Source organism: Chiloscyllium punctatum, chromosome 1 (genome assembly GCF_047496795.1).
Source record: "Chiloscyllium punctatum isolate Juve2018m chromosome 1, sChiPun1.3, whole genome shotgun sequence".
In the NCBI taxonomy this organism is placed as follows: Eukaryota; Metazoa; Chordata; class Chondrichthyes; order Orectolobiformes; family Hemiscylliidae; genus Chiloscyllium; species Chiloscyllium punctatum.
In genome coordinates, this window is record NC_092739.1 from 125,943,646 (window position 1) to 125,962,367 (window position 18,722).

Below are 18,722 nucleotides of genomic sequence, written 5' to 3' on the forward strand. Positions count from 1 at the left end.
GATTCGCAATTAATGATTGCAACATTTAAAAAAGGATCTGGTTGAGTACATTAATAGGAAGGGTTTGGAGGAAAATGGGCTGACAAGTGGAACTAGATTAATGTTGGATATCTGGTCTGCATGAATGAGTTGGACTAAAGGGTCTGTTTCTGTGCTATATATCTCTATGACCCAGTATGTCAAGCATGATATAATTAACCTGAATGTACTGGTGCTACGCCACATAAATAAGTCGACATCTTTACTCCTGGTCTGGCCCTGGAGACTTGGAATGAAAAATACTCATTCAAATGAGAACAGGAATTAATTTGATGTTCTCCATGATAGGTAGCTTCCCAATAAACTCTTTCACGGTAGTTTTGATGAGGTACATTTGGTGTCTATACAACAATCCCCCAGCAGAGATGTCCTGCAGGAGAGCAGGGATATATTTGACCGTGGTGAATATAATTTATTCAGGAGATCACTGCAAGGATACAAATTAGTGATGCTCCTAGAAATTTGCTACCTGTATGCTACATGGCTTTATGATGCAGCAGGAGCGAAAGGACAATATGAGCAAATTTAAAAGTGGTGTGCATTCCACTCATTGCACCACTTTTGTTCAAAGCACTATCAGTATCACAAACCTTTAACCACATGTGTAACAAATTCCTGTGCAAAAGTGCTGTGTAATCCATTAATGATTACATCTTAAATGAATGCAATACCCCTTTTTCATTTTTCTTTAACTCTTCATTTAGAAACTGAAGCAGAACAATGTTATAATAATCAAGGAAACTAAACTGTGCTTATAAAATCACTGAAATAGCTCCCATTATCACAAACATCCACTTTGCAATGCTTCCTGGAGCTATAGTGAAAAAGGAAACCAAATAGCCTCAACCGTCTAACATAGTTTTTAACAGTGATTAGATTAGTTACAGTGTGGAAACAGGCCCTTCGGCCCAACAAGTCCACACTGACCCACTGAAGCGCAACCCACCCATACTCCTACATTTACCCCTTACCTAACACTACGGGAAATTTAGCATGGCCAATTCATCTGACCCACACATCTTTGGACTGTGGGAGGAAACCGGAGCACCCGGAGGAAACCCACGCAGACATGGGGAGAACGTGCAAACTCCACACAGTCAGTCGCCTGAGGCGGGAATTGAACCCGGGTTTCCGACGCTGTGAGGCAGCAGTGCTAACCACTGTGCCACTCTGCAGCTCAGAGTGATTCCTACTCTGACACAAAACTTTTTTAAAAATCCGGATGAAAATTTTGAAAGTACACCACATGGTACAGAACTAAGTTATTTTGAAATCAGGATATTTCCTGGTTTAGTCTGAATTAAGAAATTTTAGCCAGGATAGCTGCAGGCACAGTAACAGCCTCAGCAAACTAAAGAGGGAAGGTAGGGTTGGGGGTGGAATCTGCCAAGCTCACTTTGCAGTTAACATCCACCAAGCCACAGTCCAACTTTAAATTTCTGATATAGTTGAACTCATCCAATGATCTAGTAGTTGAACAATGAGAGAAAACCAAAAACTAAAATATACTAAAGTGTAGGTTAAAAGCTACAAATCCAGCTGTGGGGAATTGAGGCCAATCACTTTGTAGCCCTTTGGAAACTTCCAGGCAATTTTAAAACTTTGCTTCTCAGCATGAAAACTAAAAACTTGACTTCTAAAACTGCTTAAAAAGGTAAATTGTTTCTTCCATTCCTAATGATTTGAAAACTTAGATTAAAAATAATGGGCAGAACAACCAACCATAGAGTGGTATAAAATGATAAGCAATCAGATATAAGAATAGGAAGGGTTTAGAGAGTCAGAGGGCAAATGCTGGTAAATGAGACTATATTAATTTAGGATGTCTAGTCGGCACGGACGAGTTAGACCGAAAGGTCTGTATTTGCGCCGTACACCTCTATGACTCAATGAGATGGGGTGAGGTTGGAGTGGGGATGAGTTAATGGTAACTGTCAGCATTCAACGTAATTCACCCTGAAACTGTTTCCAGCATCAGGATCACAGCATGAGCAGATCAGTATGAAAATCCTAACATTGCAGTCTGTCACCCTGGAGTCTAACAGAGGCTGTGGCTCCTCCTAGAGGCAGTAAACACGGAAATCAAATAATTTATTAAAATGTTCAACACTCCCACATCACCATTTGTGAACCTTTAAAAAATTACACTTCAGTAAATTGAGCGATTAGGTTTTAGTAATAATGCCATTAATAGAAGTTGATGAGCAGAAATTGACCTGAAAATATATCCATGGAGTTCTCATAAATAATTATTTAAGATTTTGCAAATTTTAAAATAGTACTTTGCAGAATATTTTGGCTTCAGCTTTATCTTAAGTGTGCACCCCATTCATCAATTTGTTCTATTAAACGTCTTTTAAGTGATTCAATTTTTATTGATTTTAGTTACCCCATTGGAACCTCTGAAAATCGTTCAATCTGACTGATCAACCTAACATCACTACTGATGGTCTCGTCTATGCAATGGATCCTTAGTTAAGAATGTAGCAGTGAGCTGCTGTATCGTTAGCAGGGCTGAAATCTTCAGATTTTAGTGGAGCAAACCTAAATTTCTGCAGTTGCTGGAAACCTGAAGTAAAAGCAGAAAATGCTGGAAATGCTCAGAACAAGAAACAGTTGTCTGCAGACAGTTAATGTGCAGGATTTTTTTCAAATTGCAGGGCTCCAACAAACAAAAAGATGCGCTTAGTTGAGTGCAAATTGTTGGAATAGAATCCTTCAATACAAAATCAAGAAATCAGAAAGAAAACAAAATGAGTGAAACAAGAAGAAAAAATACAAAACAAAGTGATAGCCCATGTCATGATCTCAGAATTGATGAAATCAATGTTGAATCCGGTGTTGGAAGCATACTTGCTTCATTGCTGATGACAGATGAAGTGGCCAAGCATTGCACTAGAACATGAAAAATAATTTTACAAGTACAGATGAGTGGCCATAGTTATATGGCCTGTTTTACACCTACAAAGTATAAAGTTCTGGCTGGAAAGAAAAAGATTAATCAATTGGGATTTAACTGATGACTGACTCAACATTGCCCACTTTACTTCATCTTCAAAATCAAAAGCACCAAGTTATTTACCAATTTAATACTTTTTAGAATTGAACTAAATACAACAGCATTAAAAAGGAAGTGTAGTAAATGTATATGCAATTGAACATACAACATTCCAGCATAGGAACAGGCCCTTTGACCCACAATGTCTATGCTGACCATGATGCCATTCTAAACTACTCCCATCTTCCAGCTCATGGTCCACATCCTCTATTCCCTTCCTTTGTGTTCCTGTCCAAATGCCTCAAACTTTAATATCATATCTGCTTCTATTATCCCCTCTGGTAGTGCATTCCAGGCACCTATCACCCTGTCTTTAAAAATCTTTCCTTGCACATCTGGTGACTAAATTTTCCAAGATCAGAACATTATAGCGAGTTTTGAGAAGATTTGTAGCTCAGGTTGAGGTTCTGGATGTAGGTTTGCTCGCTGAGCTGGAAGGTTAATTTTCAAACATTTTATCACCATATTAGGTAACATCATCAGTGAGCTTCTGGATGAAACGCTGGTGGCATGGTTCACTGTCTATATGAGTGTTTAGGTTGCCTTGGATTGGTGAGGTCAGTTCCTGTTCCTTTTCTCAGGGGGTGGTAAATAGGATCCAAGTCAATGTGTTTGTTGATAGAGTTCCGGTTGGAATGCCATGCTTCTAGGAATTCTCCTGCATGTCTCTGTTTGGCTTGTCCTAAGATGGATGTGTTATCCCACAATAATGTTCTAATGTAGCTTTGTTTGTGGGTGTTGAAACGATTGTTTCTGTAGTTCAGTATTTGGTCAGTATGTGTTGCTTTCCTGTAGATGCTGGTTTGAAGTTTCCCATTGGCTGTTCGCTCTACTGTGACATCTAGGAATGGCAGTTTGTAATCGTTTTCCTTTTTAGTGAATTTTATGCCAGTAAGGGTATTATTAATGGTCTTGAAGGTTTCCTCTAATTTGTTTTGTTTAGAGATGACGAAGGTGTCATCCATGGACCGAACCCAAAGTTTGGGTTGGGATGGCTGGCAGAGCAGTTTGTTTGAGTCTCTGCATTAGAACATTATTTCAACAAGCCAACACACACTGCAGCACAGAGGAACTACGCAGAGCAGAGGAAAGTATATTCAAAAAGAATGGGTATCCAATGAACACAATCCACCGGTTTCTCAGCAACAACCCCCAATAAACAGACAAAACACGTCCAGAAACTCTAGCCACTCTCCCCTACATCAAAGACAGCTTGGAAATGACTGCCAGACTACTCAGATGTCTTGGCATCATGGTAGCTCACAAATCCACCAACACACTAAAACAACAATCTTGAAAGACCCTGTACAGGCAACAGACAAAACTATGTCATTTACAAAATACCTTGCAAGGACTGCAACAAACACTACATTGGACAAACAGGCAGAAAACTAGACACCGGGATACATAAACTACCCACAAAAAGACATGACCCACTCTCACTAGTATCCTTACATACAGACAGTGATGAAGGACACCACTTCAACTGGGACAACACATCCATCCTAGGACAGGCCAAACAGAAACATGCATGAGAATTCCGAGAAGCATGACATTCCAACCGGAACTCCACCAACAAACAAATCGACTTGGATTCCATTTACTATCCCCTGAGAAAAAGAACAGGAAATGACATCATCGACCCAACAAAAGCTAAACACATGAATAAACGTCTGAAAACAAACCTTCCAGCTCAGCTAGCAAACCTACATCCATCAGAACATAATCGTGTAATTATAGATTTTCTGAATTACTGAAAAGTTGTACTTTATTTACATAAAGTAAAAATGGAAGATCAGACAACATATGACCAAGCTTTCATCCTGCTATAGTCAGATAAAGCTCAATTTGCATCCATAACCCTCCATTCATGGATTGCCACATGTTATTGTAACATTAAGATTCATAAATAGATAGCTAGTCTGCTGGGTATGTAACAATAATATAAAGATTAATAATAAAGTTTACAAATTTCCAAAGCGCTGCCACATTTGTCTTTTATATTATTTTAAGTTGTGTTATAATTGGCAAATAAGCAAATAGATTGGAAGTACCCACTCAATTTCAATTATCTCATGACATTTGCTAAGATACAAAGCTTTCATTCATAGTGACACCATTACAATCAGGTAAAGCCTAAATTAGTTTCCCATCAATGCCCTGGGTGAAATGATGAGGTAATAACTTTGATCACTACTACAAGTCAATAGTTACCAGCAATTTAACACCAGCTATATAATCTATATCATGATTAATGCGCAATTGCTATAGTCAACACCATGAACAATTTTATGGATCTTTATGTAAATTGAATGCAGAAGCATGCTGCAATCCATTAAAATATTTTAACTTTTTGGGAGTAAAAACTGAGATACCAAGGAAGCACCTTAATTAATGTGTAAGATACAGGGTGAATCACTTTACAAGATTAACAATCGATTACAAAAATTTAAAATGGGAAAACACATTTGGATGAGGAGAGGAAAATGTAAAATACTGAAATAAAAGAAATCTTTTAATTTTAGCTCAATAAAATTTCAGGAAAAATCTGCCAGGGCAATGTCTGGTTACAATCTACTGTATGAAATGCAGTAGTTCAGAAAAATAGCTGAATTTATGCGAAAACATTAGCAAAACTAAAATAAATATTTAATTTGGTTTGCATAATCATGGGATATTTGAATAAATAGAGTAAATGCTGGATATACCCAGGTCAGATAGTATTTGAAGGGGGAAACAGTTAATATTCTAGTCAGTGACTCAAGAGAAGAATTGTTCTGAATGGTCAACAGTGCAAAGTTTTAACAGCATAGAAATACTGACAGGCTCACGCCAATACTTAAGCTCCATGACAGTCTGGATGCATCTTCCTTTCTTTAATCCCATCAATGTGTGTTTATTCCTCTCACCCTCATGCTCATCTACATTAATATATGATTATTTAAATTATATATGGTTATTTAAATATAACCACATATAATTAAATCCAGTTATTTGTCTTGTCTATTCTCTGGGTAAAGACATTGCGCCTTTATTTGCTATTAGATTTATTAAGGCCCACCTTGTATTTCTGACCCTTGTTCAGGTACAGTGGAAACATCCACATGTCTACCTGTCCAAATCTTTTTCATTGTTGCAAGTGTCTATACACGCTCTTTATAATTGAGTGCTGCTAATTGATCAACCCAATATTATAAACAGCTTGAAATAACTTCTGTTTTCAAATTATTTCCCTCTTTAAATGCATTAAATTATTTCAACACCTGTTTTATTGATGTTTGCATTGACCAATAGAACCCTCTAATCCTTTACCCTACTTAGACACAAGGGAGGATTTACTTAGCCCTCGTAGAAATAGGAGGGTGTAAAAATTGTGTACCATTCTTGCATGTTCTTACAAAATTCAATTATTTTACCCTCAAATATTGCTGAAAAGAGACATGAAACTTTTTGGCTTAAACACATCAGGACAAATGCAATCATGTCATTTTTTAAAATTACAATTTACACTACAGTGGAAACAGGTGCTGAATAGTTCACAAGTCAACTTTTGATTTGTTGAGCAGTCACCACAAGAAAGCAAATGTATTATTGAATGCTCCCCACACTCCTGGGAATTCAAAATGTGCAATGCCTGTACTATTACTTTTCTTTATAAAGAATTGGTCCTGCATACAAAAGCATGTTGATTTTAGCAAGTTTTCATCAGCCATGTTATGTGCTGGACTGATTATCTTAAATTGGTTGGTGGTACAGTTATTAATACTTAGAATTGTTTAGCAAGTGCTGTCCTATCACAGAATCAGAACTAACTGCAGACATTTTATTTTGGGCTTTGCAAGCATGGACTGGTTGAAAATGAGCTGTACTCTGCATATTTTGAACAACCAAAGGATTAGGCTGTTTGATGCAATCAGTCAATTGTCAGGACATATGGCCTACCTGTGGACTGGACATTGTACCTATACTGAAATCGATACACAAGGTTGCTCAACTTTAGAAGAGGAAAATATTCATCTTGTACTGCTAGTAGCATTCTGGTATTGGAAAGTACCACTTGTGTAGCCTGCATGGAAGCAGCGCAAAATAGCTTGCTTTAGCCACTGTTCAAGCGTTTTGAGTTATTATGTCTTTCCAGGGGAATTAGTTAGACTGGGCATTTTACAGATTTGAAAGTGACTTTTACTTGTGAGAGTACGCTATTTACAGTGAACCATAATTTGATCAATAGATATTGTCCTGATAGGTTCTATTTCTGCATCAAGCTTGCAAAGTGAGCAAATGGCTAGAGCACTATTTAAGTGATTACTAATGAGACTAATCTTAGAGCACATGAACTTGTAGAGTCCCAATATGTATATTGATAAAGTAACAGTAGATGTTTGGTAGACAGTAAGGAGAAATTGTAAGCAGATTTCCCAACTTCCATTTAAGAAAGGAAGTATATGAGTACCTGAGTGCAGGATGGAGTTATACATCATACATGTTCAAATGATTATTGATTAAAAGACCATGAACTCATCATCTACATTTAGGAAATATGCATGTGACAGGAGGTTAGGGTTTATTCTGTCAAAACATTGGTTGTTGTAAAACCAAAGAAAATGTAAATGAGTGCTGGACTTGGAAGGGATCCTTTGGTTATATGATTTACTTGGACAAACATTATGACATTAACATTAAGACTGCATGACTTTCAAAGTTCATAAATTCAATGAATACAGTTTTATAAAATGATGTACATTGTTGTGATATGGTGACTCAGCACATATCATTAGCAAACCTTTAGTAGTACAGTCATTAATAAGCCTACAAATTTGAACAAGAATTTAGAATTGAATTCCTACAGTGTGGAAACAGGCCCTTTGGCCCAATATATCCACACTATCCCTTCGAAGAGTATCGCACCCAGACCTATTATCCTACATTTCCCCTGACTAATGCACCTAATCTACACAGCCTGAACACTATGGGCAATTCATCTAACCTGCACATTTTTGTACTGTGGGAAGAAACTGGAGCACCTGGAGAAAACATACATAGACACGAGGAGAATGTTCAAACTCCACACAGTCGCTTGAGGCTGCCATTGAACCCAGGTCCCTGGCACAGAGAGGCAGCAGTGCTAACCACTGAGCCACCGTGCCGCCCTGACATATAGAAAAGGGATTGCTCTCAGAATATTACAATTACAACATTTAAAAGACAATGGGATGGGTATAGGATTACGAAAGGTTTAGATGGATGGGGCCAATTGCTGGCAAATGGGACTAGATTTATTTAGGATATTTAGTCAGGGGCATGAATGAGTTTGACCAAAGGGTCTGTTTCCATGTTGCACATCTCTATGACCATGAATACTCACTGTATTTAACCAATTGAAATTGAAAACCCAAATTAAAAAAACATCGAACGTTAGATGGAATTTTATAATTGGAAAACATTTGCAGAATAGTCCTAAGTGTGCTAATAAATGCACTAACAGCCAATTAAAGATAAAGACATTCAGTTCCAACCTAGAACATGGCTCATTCATGCATGCTAACATTGGAACACTGTCATACATGGGTACTTGTCCTCTGCAAATAAAAAGAATATATTTGAGCCTTATACCTTTTTGAATTAGTTGGGATGGGTTGAGGAGTTCCTTCAGTTTCTTGTTGCTACTCCTATGGCAACACCTCAGCAAGAGTTGATTTGCCAACCACACAGCACCTTTTTTCTCCAGTATATATCACTGTGATTGTTTGAAATTTAACATTCTTTCAAATGTCCAGATGAGTGCAAGACAAAATGTTTCAGCAATATCCAAGCCTTGTGCCTCCAAGAGACTGATTTACCTACGTTGACCTATTCCACCATTTTAAAAAATAATTCAATAGCTTTGTCATAGAATCATCTGCCTTTTAAATCAGTACTGGCAGTTATACTTTATGTTTTTAAATGCTTTTCTATTCCTTCTTTAGTAACTGTACAATTAAGCCTCCCCCAACTGACGTTAAGACAGTGGTATCCAATTCCTTTAGCTTATTCCAGCATTTCTTTTACAGAAAGGAATTGTATTGGCTGTCAACCTGTACGTTGACAATTTCTGGTTATTTATCTTAATACAAATATTTAGTATCTTGAAGTTTTTTGACAGTATCAGTTCCCCTACATTAGTAAAGACATACTTTAGTGATGCTAATGAAAAGACATGTGAAACAGAAATAAGTTCTTATTGTTCTAACAAAGCTGGTAGACATTTGTTAGCACTCTGTGCTGAGCAAGTCTTCAACATCATCTACCCAGAGTATGTAGTCCATTACTGCCTTTGGACTTACCAATGACAACAGATACCTCAAATTGATTGCAAATAATCAACAGGGTGCTACACATGAAAAGTATCAAAATCTAGTTACAAAAAGTAGCTTTCACAAAAAGATGTCTGCCTTTCTTGTCGTACATCGGCCTTGTGTCACACCTGTCATTTAAATGGTTGTAGATTCAAATCCCACTCAAAGACTTCAGCACATGAACTTTGCTGACAGTCCAGTGTCGTAATAAAACATTTTGAATCTGACATTAAACCGAGACTTATTTTCCCTCTCTGGTGGCTATAAACTATCCTTTGGCAGAATTCTAAGAAGAGAGTGTTCACCTGTGGGAGATATCTCAGCCAACATCTATTCTCAAGTAACATTACTAAAACAGGTTAATGGTCATTTATCCTATTGCTATTCACAGAACCTTCTCCATTTTACGAAAGTGCTTATACTTCAAATGCACTCATTCGAAAATACGTTTTTGGTCTATCTGAGGCTGTTAAATTTGAATTATTTATTTTAAAATAGTAATTTCATTAATGGCACTTTGATTAAGTGGTTAATTCTGAAGAGTACCTTCAGTATTACTGCTAATTTTGAAACTGAAGCACTGGGGAGTCATAAGCATCAAATCAGTTGCAGTTTAGACTTTCAAAGCTAGAGTATCATAAGGAGTCACATACTGCTGTTGAAGGTGGAAGTATTCATTTTCTAACCAGTACAGTACATAAATTTGCTAAAATAGTCAGTTTGCCATTTTATAAGCATTTATCAGCTGACCACTGATAAAGTAGCTTCATCAGTGGTTATCAAATTATTAAGCACTTCGAACATCCGTCTTTCTGGGCATTAAACAGCTGATCGACAGAAATGTATTCTTTCCTGTGAAAATAAACTGGGAAAACAAAACTCAGTTAGAGGTCAACCCATTTTTTAACATGGCTGTAAAGTCAGCACAAACACTTTTGATAAAGTCAGACAGATGTTTTTTCAAACACACATTCTGTAATAGGAGATTTGTTGTACTTCATCATCATTCTAAATTAGATAATTATCTTCATCTCATTAATGTATATGCATAAAATTAAAATGACAAAACTTGCAACATTAATAAGGAAAGTTTATTCTTTTGGGAATTTAATAGGGAAAGAAGGATTTCAAGACATGTTTTCTACAACGTATTTGAGATGAGTTTTAAATCATATGGCAGGCTTTTTAGGGGAAGAAACAAGCACATTGGTGAAAATGGTAAAGAGGAAAGTTTGTTTAGCTGAGGTCTACATTGGTTTTATTGTGCCAATAAGTGAAATTTAGGTTGGTGTCCACAACATTTATATTGCAGTGGATACTGAACTCTGTATTAAAAATGTACACATTTAAAAATAATTAACAGCCATGTATAAAGTGCCCTTAGATTTCTTGGTGTTACAACAGAACACATTTTTAAAAATTAGCATAGCCCTACTGATAATGGAACAAAAACATTAATTGTTCAAAACTTGATTGGTAGTGGTTAGCTTTCATCGTGAAGGTTTGAGATATAAATTATCGGAGTGGAAAGGAGGTTATCACAGAAGATACGCATTTATCAAAGTCCCCTTCAAACTTGTTGCATTGTTCTATGCTATCCATCTGGTCATTGTCATCATTTTCTATTTGCTTAGTTAAAATCAGCTCAAAAGAACCAATTTTAAACTAATTGAATGGATTTAAACAAAAAAGAAATTCTCCTGACCTTAGAATGGGTGCTGGGAGGAAGAAAGTGGAATTCACTGGGTAAATTATAAAACGGAGAAAGGTGATCAAGAAATAAAGTCTGTACAAAAGTCTAAGATAAAAACAAAATAGGCAGATTAGGTCATTAAAGCAAAGGCTAGTGGTTATTTAAAGAGTAATCAAGTCTTTTTGTTTGGCTTGTCTATAGTGTTAATTATTTTAAATTAGTCGGCATTACATTTTGAAATTAGTAAATAATACAATAAAATGACTCATGAAATTCATGTAGCTTAATCACTGTGTACTATTTTACCTCTTGCAATGAGTAAGATTAAAGTTCAAGATCCAGCCTGCACTCCTATCCTGGACCCACCGGCAGTCTAAGGATTTAAACAGGCATGCTATATATGTCACAGGCATGTTACTGTAACTTGCTTTACCATATCAGATAACAGTCACCTTACTCCAAAAAGGGAGGGAAATTCAGATGACATTTTAACAGAATATCTCAAGTTTTTTGACAGTCTTCATAATGCAAATGTTATTTCATTGAATGCTCAATGGATAACCATGTTTAGATTACTTAGCAAAATGGAACTGATCATTAAAAATAAAATTGACGCCAGTTACTGTAATTTGCATTTGAGATCCCATTTATGCTCATTTGTAACAATTCTGTGAAAGAAAAATACCACTACCTCTGTTTTCATATTCTAGCAAGGTATTAAGCTACATCATCAATAATTTAAAAAGTGCTTTTGACCATGATTGATGGGTAAAGGAGGCACAAACATTTCACAGTGAAAATATCAATACACTACAATATAAGTATGTTTGAGAGAAAAATGTGAATTAAATATTTAATCGTTTAACAGATTGTGCCTTTTAACTGAGTTAATTAGAGGGATCTGTATATAACTGGTTAGTTTGCAATCCATTGAGTAAACAAAGTGATAATACTATACCTGTGAAAGTGATAGTTCCGATTCACTTTCATTACAAAGTTGGTAAAATGTTGGATTCTTTAAAGAACAATTTTAATACACAGTTAAATTCTATTGAAATGCACTTTTCATCCATACATTATCCACTTTCCTTCTTTTATTATTGTTGGCTGGAGAGTCAGTTTTGAATTTTTCAGCCTTCCAGAAACTTGAAATAGGAATTAACATAGAAGAATTTGTTCCATGTACCAATGTCACTGTGCAATTATATTGATACCACTGGTAAAGTGTTCCTATCTCTAAAAAAATTATAAGCAGCATTCTGTTGACCACAACTGCAGTCAATTAATCTACTCCTTCAAATCCTTCAGCATTTTCCACTGCCATTAGAAGTTTTTCTCGTAAATCTTCAAAAGATTCATAAGGTGGCAAATCAAGGCGATTAAAGCTGTGAACAGGAGAATAAATGTTTGTCATTAAAAATCTATTAGGCAACACAACACAAAGGTGATGGGTGTGTGTTTGTTAATCAAAAAGATTTTAAAAACGGCAAGTTTTGCTGTTGCACCACTTGCAAATAACCAGGCAACTTGAACAGATAGTTTTCTAGTGAGCTACAAGTCAAAAAAAGTATAATCTTTATTTTGTAAAACAAATTAAAATTAAGACTCTGACAATAACAATTTTCATTTTTTGGGATGGAAATGACTTACTACAGCAGCTTTTTTTTCATTTCTCCTCTGATACATCTAAAGAAAAGCCCAGTTAAGTAATTTTTAAGCCATTTAGCTCAAAGGCCACGAATACGTCTCTGGGGTTAGGGCCCCTGCAAATACAAAAGCTCTCTCTCTTTTCTAACTTTTATTTTATTTTAAACAGTTGTAAAATAATAAATCCAGCAATGGAAAGTCTGATGACCTTTGAGAATGCAAGGTCCCCTCATTAGAATTCCTTCGCACCCACCAAGTAATATTAACTTCATTGACTTTTCTTGAAGAGAAAACAAGAAGGTGGATGAGGTTAGTAGTTTATTTTTTAATTCACTCTAGAGCACAGGAATTGCTAGCGATACCAGCATTTATTGCTCATCACTAATTCCCTGAAAAGGTGGTGGCATACCACCTTCTTGAACTGAAGCAGCCTGCATGGTAAGGTATGCCCTAAATGGCTATCCTTTAGGACAGCAGTTTGGCTCAAATGAGCAAGTTGTTAGGCTATTTCAGAGTTGGAGTTAAGAATGTGGTTGCGGGGAGTCACATGTAGGTCAGACCAGGTGAAGACAGCAGATTTCCTTCCCTCAAAAGGGATTAATGAGCTATATGGGCTCTTGTGGCAATGTAGTCACCATTAACCCTTTATTCCAGCTGGAATTAATGAACTGAATTTAAAACCATCAGTTGCCATAGTCAAAATATTCTAGACCTCGCAATTACTAGTTTAGTAACATAGATGTCATATTATCGTATATTTGAACGTAGGACTTTAAAAAGATGTTGATAAAGTGCATGGATATGACGTGGTGGCTGGAAATGAGAGATGTTATGAATGGCTGTTTTTCAGGCAGGAAGGTGAAATGGCATTCAATATTTATTACTCAATCCACCAGCGATTTTTCATACGTAGTAATGGTGTGAACCTTTGGGTACAGCATTTTTAACTGACATAGAACTTGTAAGTCTACTAACATGGAGAAAGGTAGTTATAGATTTCAAGAAGATGTAAATACCTCATGAAATGGTCAGACACAGAGCAGGTAACAGTCAAGGCAGAAAAGTGTAGAGTGATATATTTTGGTAAGAACACAGAGGCAATACATATAATTTTGACACAATCCATGCATTTAATAACATTACTGATCTTACCATGTGTGAGCCCTTGGTAATTTGTCTGGCGTTCCCCACTGCTCTATTGTAAACAGCTGAGGACCATTGGAACCTATATGGAAATATCAGTTAGTATAGCACAAGTTTTTAAGAATAAAGTTTCTCTATCATCTTACAGCCATATATAAAAACAAACTGAGTGAATACCCCCCACGTTCTGATAGGCAGCTATAATGACCAAAAGAGAGCAGTCTTTGCTGCAGAATACATATCCCTAAATTAATTTTCTTTAAAAAAGCACAAATTTGGCTAAATAAATCATATTTTCTTATAAAAGTACAATTATTATACTATAGTCTACAAATATAAATTTTATGGGTTGATGCATAAAATGTTCTATCCATACATACAGTAAAATTTATTAATTAAAACTTGAGGACTAAAGTTTCATATATAGCAAGAACAAAATCACATACCATACAATTCAGCAAACCCATTCATAGGCACTCTTGAAGTTCCAGTAACAAATTGTAGTAGTCGGATACGTTTCTCAGCATCCATCAGTAACACAGCCTAGAGATATTAGAGATTGGGAGAAATAAACAAACAATCAAGAAAGTAGGAAGCAGAATAAATAAAAGTCAGCAGTTAATAAAAAATACTGGCCATTACCAAATCATCAACTACTTCAAACATATATAAGTACTTCACCCAATAACAGCAGTGACAATTTATATTTGTATATAGTCTTTAATGTAATGAGGCCTGGATGGTCTCCCACATTCTACATGCACCACGAACTGAAACCCTTTCCTAAACCTCTTAAACTTGAAGACATTGAAAATTTTGCTATGTCTGAATTTGCAGCAAGTCCTGTTTCCCTATCACGCCTATGCTTATTGACCACTAGTTCCTTGAAAATGGAGTTGGAGGTGGATAGGTTAGTGAAAAAGGTTTATAAACCTCTATAAGGTCAGCCCTCAGCCTCCAATGCTCCAGGTAAAACAGCCCCAGCCTATTCAAAGAGATAGGTTTTAAGGATTATTTAAAAGGAGCGAAGTGAATCAGTGTAGAGAGGTGTAGGGAGGTGTAGGGAGGTTATTCTAGACCTTGGAGTGAGGCAATTGATGACATAGTTACCAATGGTGAAACAATTCAAATTAAGGATGCAGAGACATTTAGAAAAGCTCACTTAATTTGGGAAAGCTGTAGGCCAGTAAGAGATTACAAAGAAAGGGAGGGTAAAGCCATGAAGAAATTTGAGAACAATGATAATTTTTGAATTGAGATGTTTCTTGACAGCAGTCACAGAGATGTACAGACCCTTCAGTCCAAGTCCACCATGCTGACCAGATACCCTAAACTAATCGAGTCCCATTTGCCAGCACCTGGCCCTTATCCCTCTAAACCCTTCCTATTCATATACTCATTCAAATGACTTTTAAATGTTGCAATTGTACCAGCCTCCACCATTTCCTCGGGCAGCTCATTCCATATATCCATTACCTTCTGCATGAAAAAGTTGCCCGTTAGGTCCTTTGTAAATCTTTCCTCGCTAACCCTAATTCTTTGCCCTTTTGTTCTGGATTCCCCCACCCCAGACTTGGTCTATTTTACCCTATCCATGCCCCTCATTATTTTATAAACCTGTATAAGGTCAGCCCTCAGCCTCCAATGCTCCAAGGAAAACAACCCCAGCTTATTCAGGCTCTCCCTATAGCTCAAACCCTCCAATCTTGGCAACATCCTTGTAAATCTTTTCTGAAACCTTTCAAGTTTCACAACATCTTTCCTATAGCAGGGAAACCAGAATTGCACACAATATTCCTGAAATGGCCTAAGCAATGTCCTCTAAAGCAGCAACATGAACTCCCGGCCCCTATACTCAATGCTCTGACCAATAAAGGCAAGCATAACAAATGCCTGCTTCACTATCCTATCTACCTGCAACTCCACTTTCAAGGAACTAGTGGTCAATAAGCATAGGGGTGATAGGGAAACAGGACTTGCTGCAAGTTCAGGCATAGGCAGCAACATTTTCAATGTCCTCAAGTTTAAGGAGATATGGGAAAGGGTTTCAATTCATGGTGGATGTAGAATGTGGGAGACCATTCAGGAGTGCAGATGTTATGATTCCTCGTACGATGAAATTATTTTTATTACTGGAAAGCAATGAAGTCAGCATATTTCAACAAACATTTGATTATCATCAGGCTACCGTGATTCAAATTCAAAAGCAACACTATTCGGTGACCCAAGATATCGGTCTCCTAACACTGAAAGTTCTCATTAGTGGATATTCAGAACAATTTACATGATTACAGGTACACACCAGAAAGTGCTACACACCAGCTGTCTTGCTCATGAAGAGAGATCATCATAGGTAAATTGAAACTTTTTATTTATCTACATTTTGTTTGTGGACTGAAATGGGACAAGAACGGTTTTAGAAACCAAGATCTGTTGAAGCATTGCTGCATGCTTTTAAAAATTAAAAGTAACTTGACACTCATTGGAAGGACTGCTAACAAAGCTTCTTAGTCAAGCACTGGTGGAAGTCTTGTTATTGACAAGTTGGAGACCAGGCGTTTATACAATTGAATTTTAGCTGGCAACCAGCAGCTGATTGCTAACTAGTCGCAAGTCTACAGACTAGAAGAAAGAGAGGACTGCAGATCCTGAAGAAGGGCTTATGCCCGAAACGTCGATTCTCTTTCTCCTTTGATGCTGCCTGACCTGCTGCGCTTTACCAGCAACATATTTTTAAGCTAGTCTACAGACCAATGACAAATGCTTTCTGCCTACCACTGTGTGATTGGCTCCCAGGTAACTGAATAGCTCGAGTTTATAAATATTTTGGCAGAAGCCATTGGATCTCCGCACAGATCAGAGTAATCTCTTCTCTGTGGTGAAAAGCATCTCAAACCTGAAAATAGACAGTTTCCCCTTTCCAGTTCTTGTCAACTGTTACCTTTATTTGCTCAAAGACTTTTATAAGTGGGAACCTGTCATTTCAGTGCCGCCTGCGAACAAGTCAACCTATCAGAGAAGGAAAATTGAGAAGCAGCGTTCTGATCAATACAGCAAACCCTGTGAACACAGACCCGTGAATTGTTTTTCCAATCTTTCCCTCTGCCCATAACATTAATGTTTCTTTCCCCCCCAAGTGTTTGTGTATGTAAAGAGGAAGTTAGAGTTTTAATTAGGATTGTGTATTGACAGTGGTTATCCTTACTTCCTGTCTTATTTGCAATAAATAATAATTGCAAAGTACAGAAACCTGATCCATGCTTTCTGTCAACCAGAGTCTAAGAAATAAATAAATTGAGTATTTTGCATAGTTTTCAAAATAATTAACTTTTGCGGTGACTCTGGTAATGGTGGGTGAAACATAACAATCACTGCACAATGGAACAAAGTAAATGCAATGTTGTAGGCAGGAGAATATCGATCAGTGAACAGCACAGAGATTGCAACAGCAAATATGATGTGTCTTGTTTGTGAAGTAGATTGTGGCTTATCACTGCTGAAGGATTTTTTGTGAACTTGACACCTACATCTCCTCTGCCCAGAAGCTCTTCAGCCACGTTAACCTCCTTCCACCTATCGCATTTCCAATGCCCCTCCCCCAAGTCCCTCCTCCCTACCTTTTATCTTAGCCTGCTTGGCACACTCTCCTCATTCCTGAAGAAGGGCTCATGCCCGAACTGTTGATTCTCCTGCTCCTTGGATGCTGCCTGACCTGCTGCGCTTTTCCAGCAACACATTTTCAGCTCTGATCTCCAGCATCTGCAGTCCTCACTTTCTCCTAGAAGACTTATGTCACTTATGTCAATCAAAGCAATCACAATAAACTGCACTGGTCTTCACTATTCATAGCAGAGATGAAGAAGTGACATTCAAAAATCAGAATCCTAAATCTGTATCCTACGCCCTCATCTCGCCAATAATATCTAATCAAAAGAAAATGTTTTTTGCTAAAAACACATTATGCTTCAACAAAATTGTCTCATCTTCCACATTAAAAATCAATAAATTCAAATATATTAGGTGAATATAAATAGCAAACCTACAACAGCAAAATGTTGCCAAAGCTATTTTTTATACGAAACTCTGTTAAAGTCAAGGGAGGTGCCTTAACAGTAGTTAGAACGAACTTTTGAATGTCAAGTTCCAATAACAATTTAATCAAAGCTCCCAATATTCCTAATGTCCTGATTAGCAGAATTCCAGCAACTTGAGTTTTAAATTTAAATACCTGGGACCAACAGCCATTAGAGAACAGCGTTCCAAACTTTTACTGTCCTTTGCACAAAACTGTGTTTCCCAGTTTCAAGTCTGGTTCCAATTTGTTACATACATGCCCAGGAATTCCAGACAAGCACAAATAGTCTCTCTCCATCGAACCTCTCTGTTCTCCCGAATATGTCGACTACTTCAATCAAATCACCTTTAACATTCTAATTTCTGGGAAATATAATGATGGTTTGCATTCTTGCTTTTCATAATATGAAGTCAAAGTATCATTCTATTCTAAGTGCACTGCAACCCATCCATTTAGAATACAGCCTTCCAAAGATTTACTGACTGTAACTGTTCAAAATTCTCTGTGTAGTCTGGCCACATTTTTAAATAGCTGATGTATGTCCTTGGCCACTTGTATTTTAATCCTCTAACAGAAAGATGAGCATTTTTTAGGCCTTTTAATTATATTCTGCACTCGTTTATGATTTACTGTGTCTCACTCCCTTTCCCTGACACCCTTCCAACCTTGCCAAATCACTCTGGACTAGGAGAAAGTGAGGACTGCAGATGCTGGAGATCAGAGCTGAAAAAT

The 18,722-nt window shown here is 37.0% G+C and overlaps 1 protein-coding gene across 14 annotated transcripts in view; it reads right to left on the minus strand.

Moving 5' to 3' along the window:
* Positions 1 to 3,112: 3,112 nt before the first annotated feature.
* The window catches only part of nedd4l (NEDD4 like E3 ubiquitin protein ligase), a 497,532-nt gene continuing 481,922 nt past the window's right edge, over positions 3,113 to 18,722 (minus strand). For all 14 annotated transcript variants that reach the window (XM_072573778.1, XM_072573770.1, XM_072573760.1 and 11 more), the window contains 3 exons: positions 14,362 to 14,458; positions 13,925 to 13,997; positions 3,113 to 12,510 (listed from right to left, as the gene is read on the minus strand). In XM_072573778.1, coding sequence (XP_072429879.1) covers positions 12,408 to 12,510; positions 13,925 to 13,997; positions 14,362 to 14,458 — 273 coding nt within the window. In that variant the 3' untranslated portion in view covers positions 3,113 to 12,407. The remainder of the gene's footprint in view (positions 12,511 to 13,924; positions 13,998 to 14,361; positions 14,459 to 18,722) is intronic.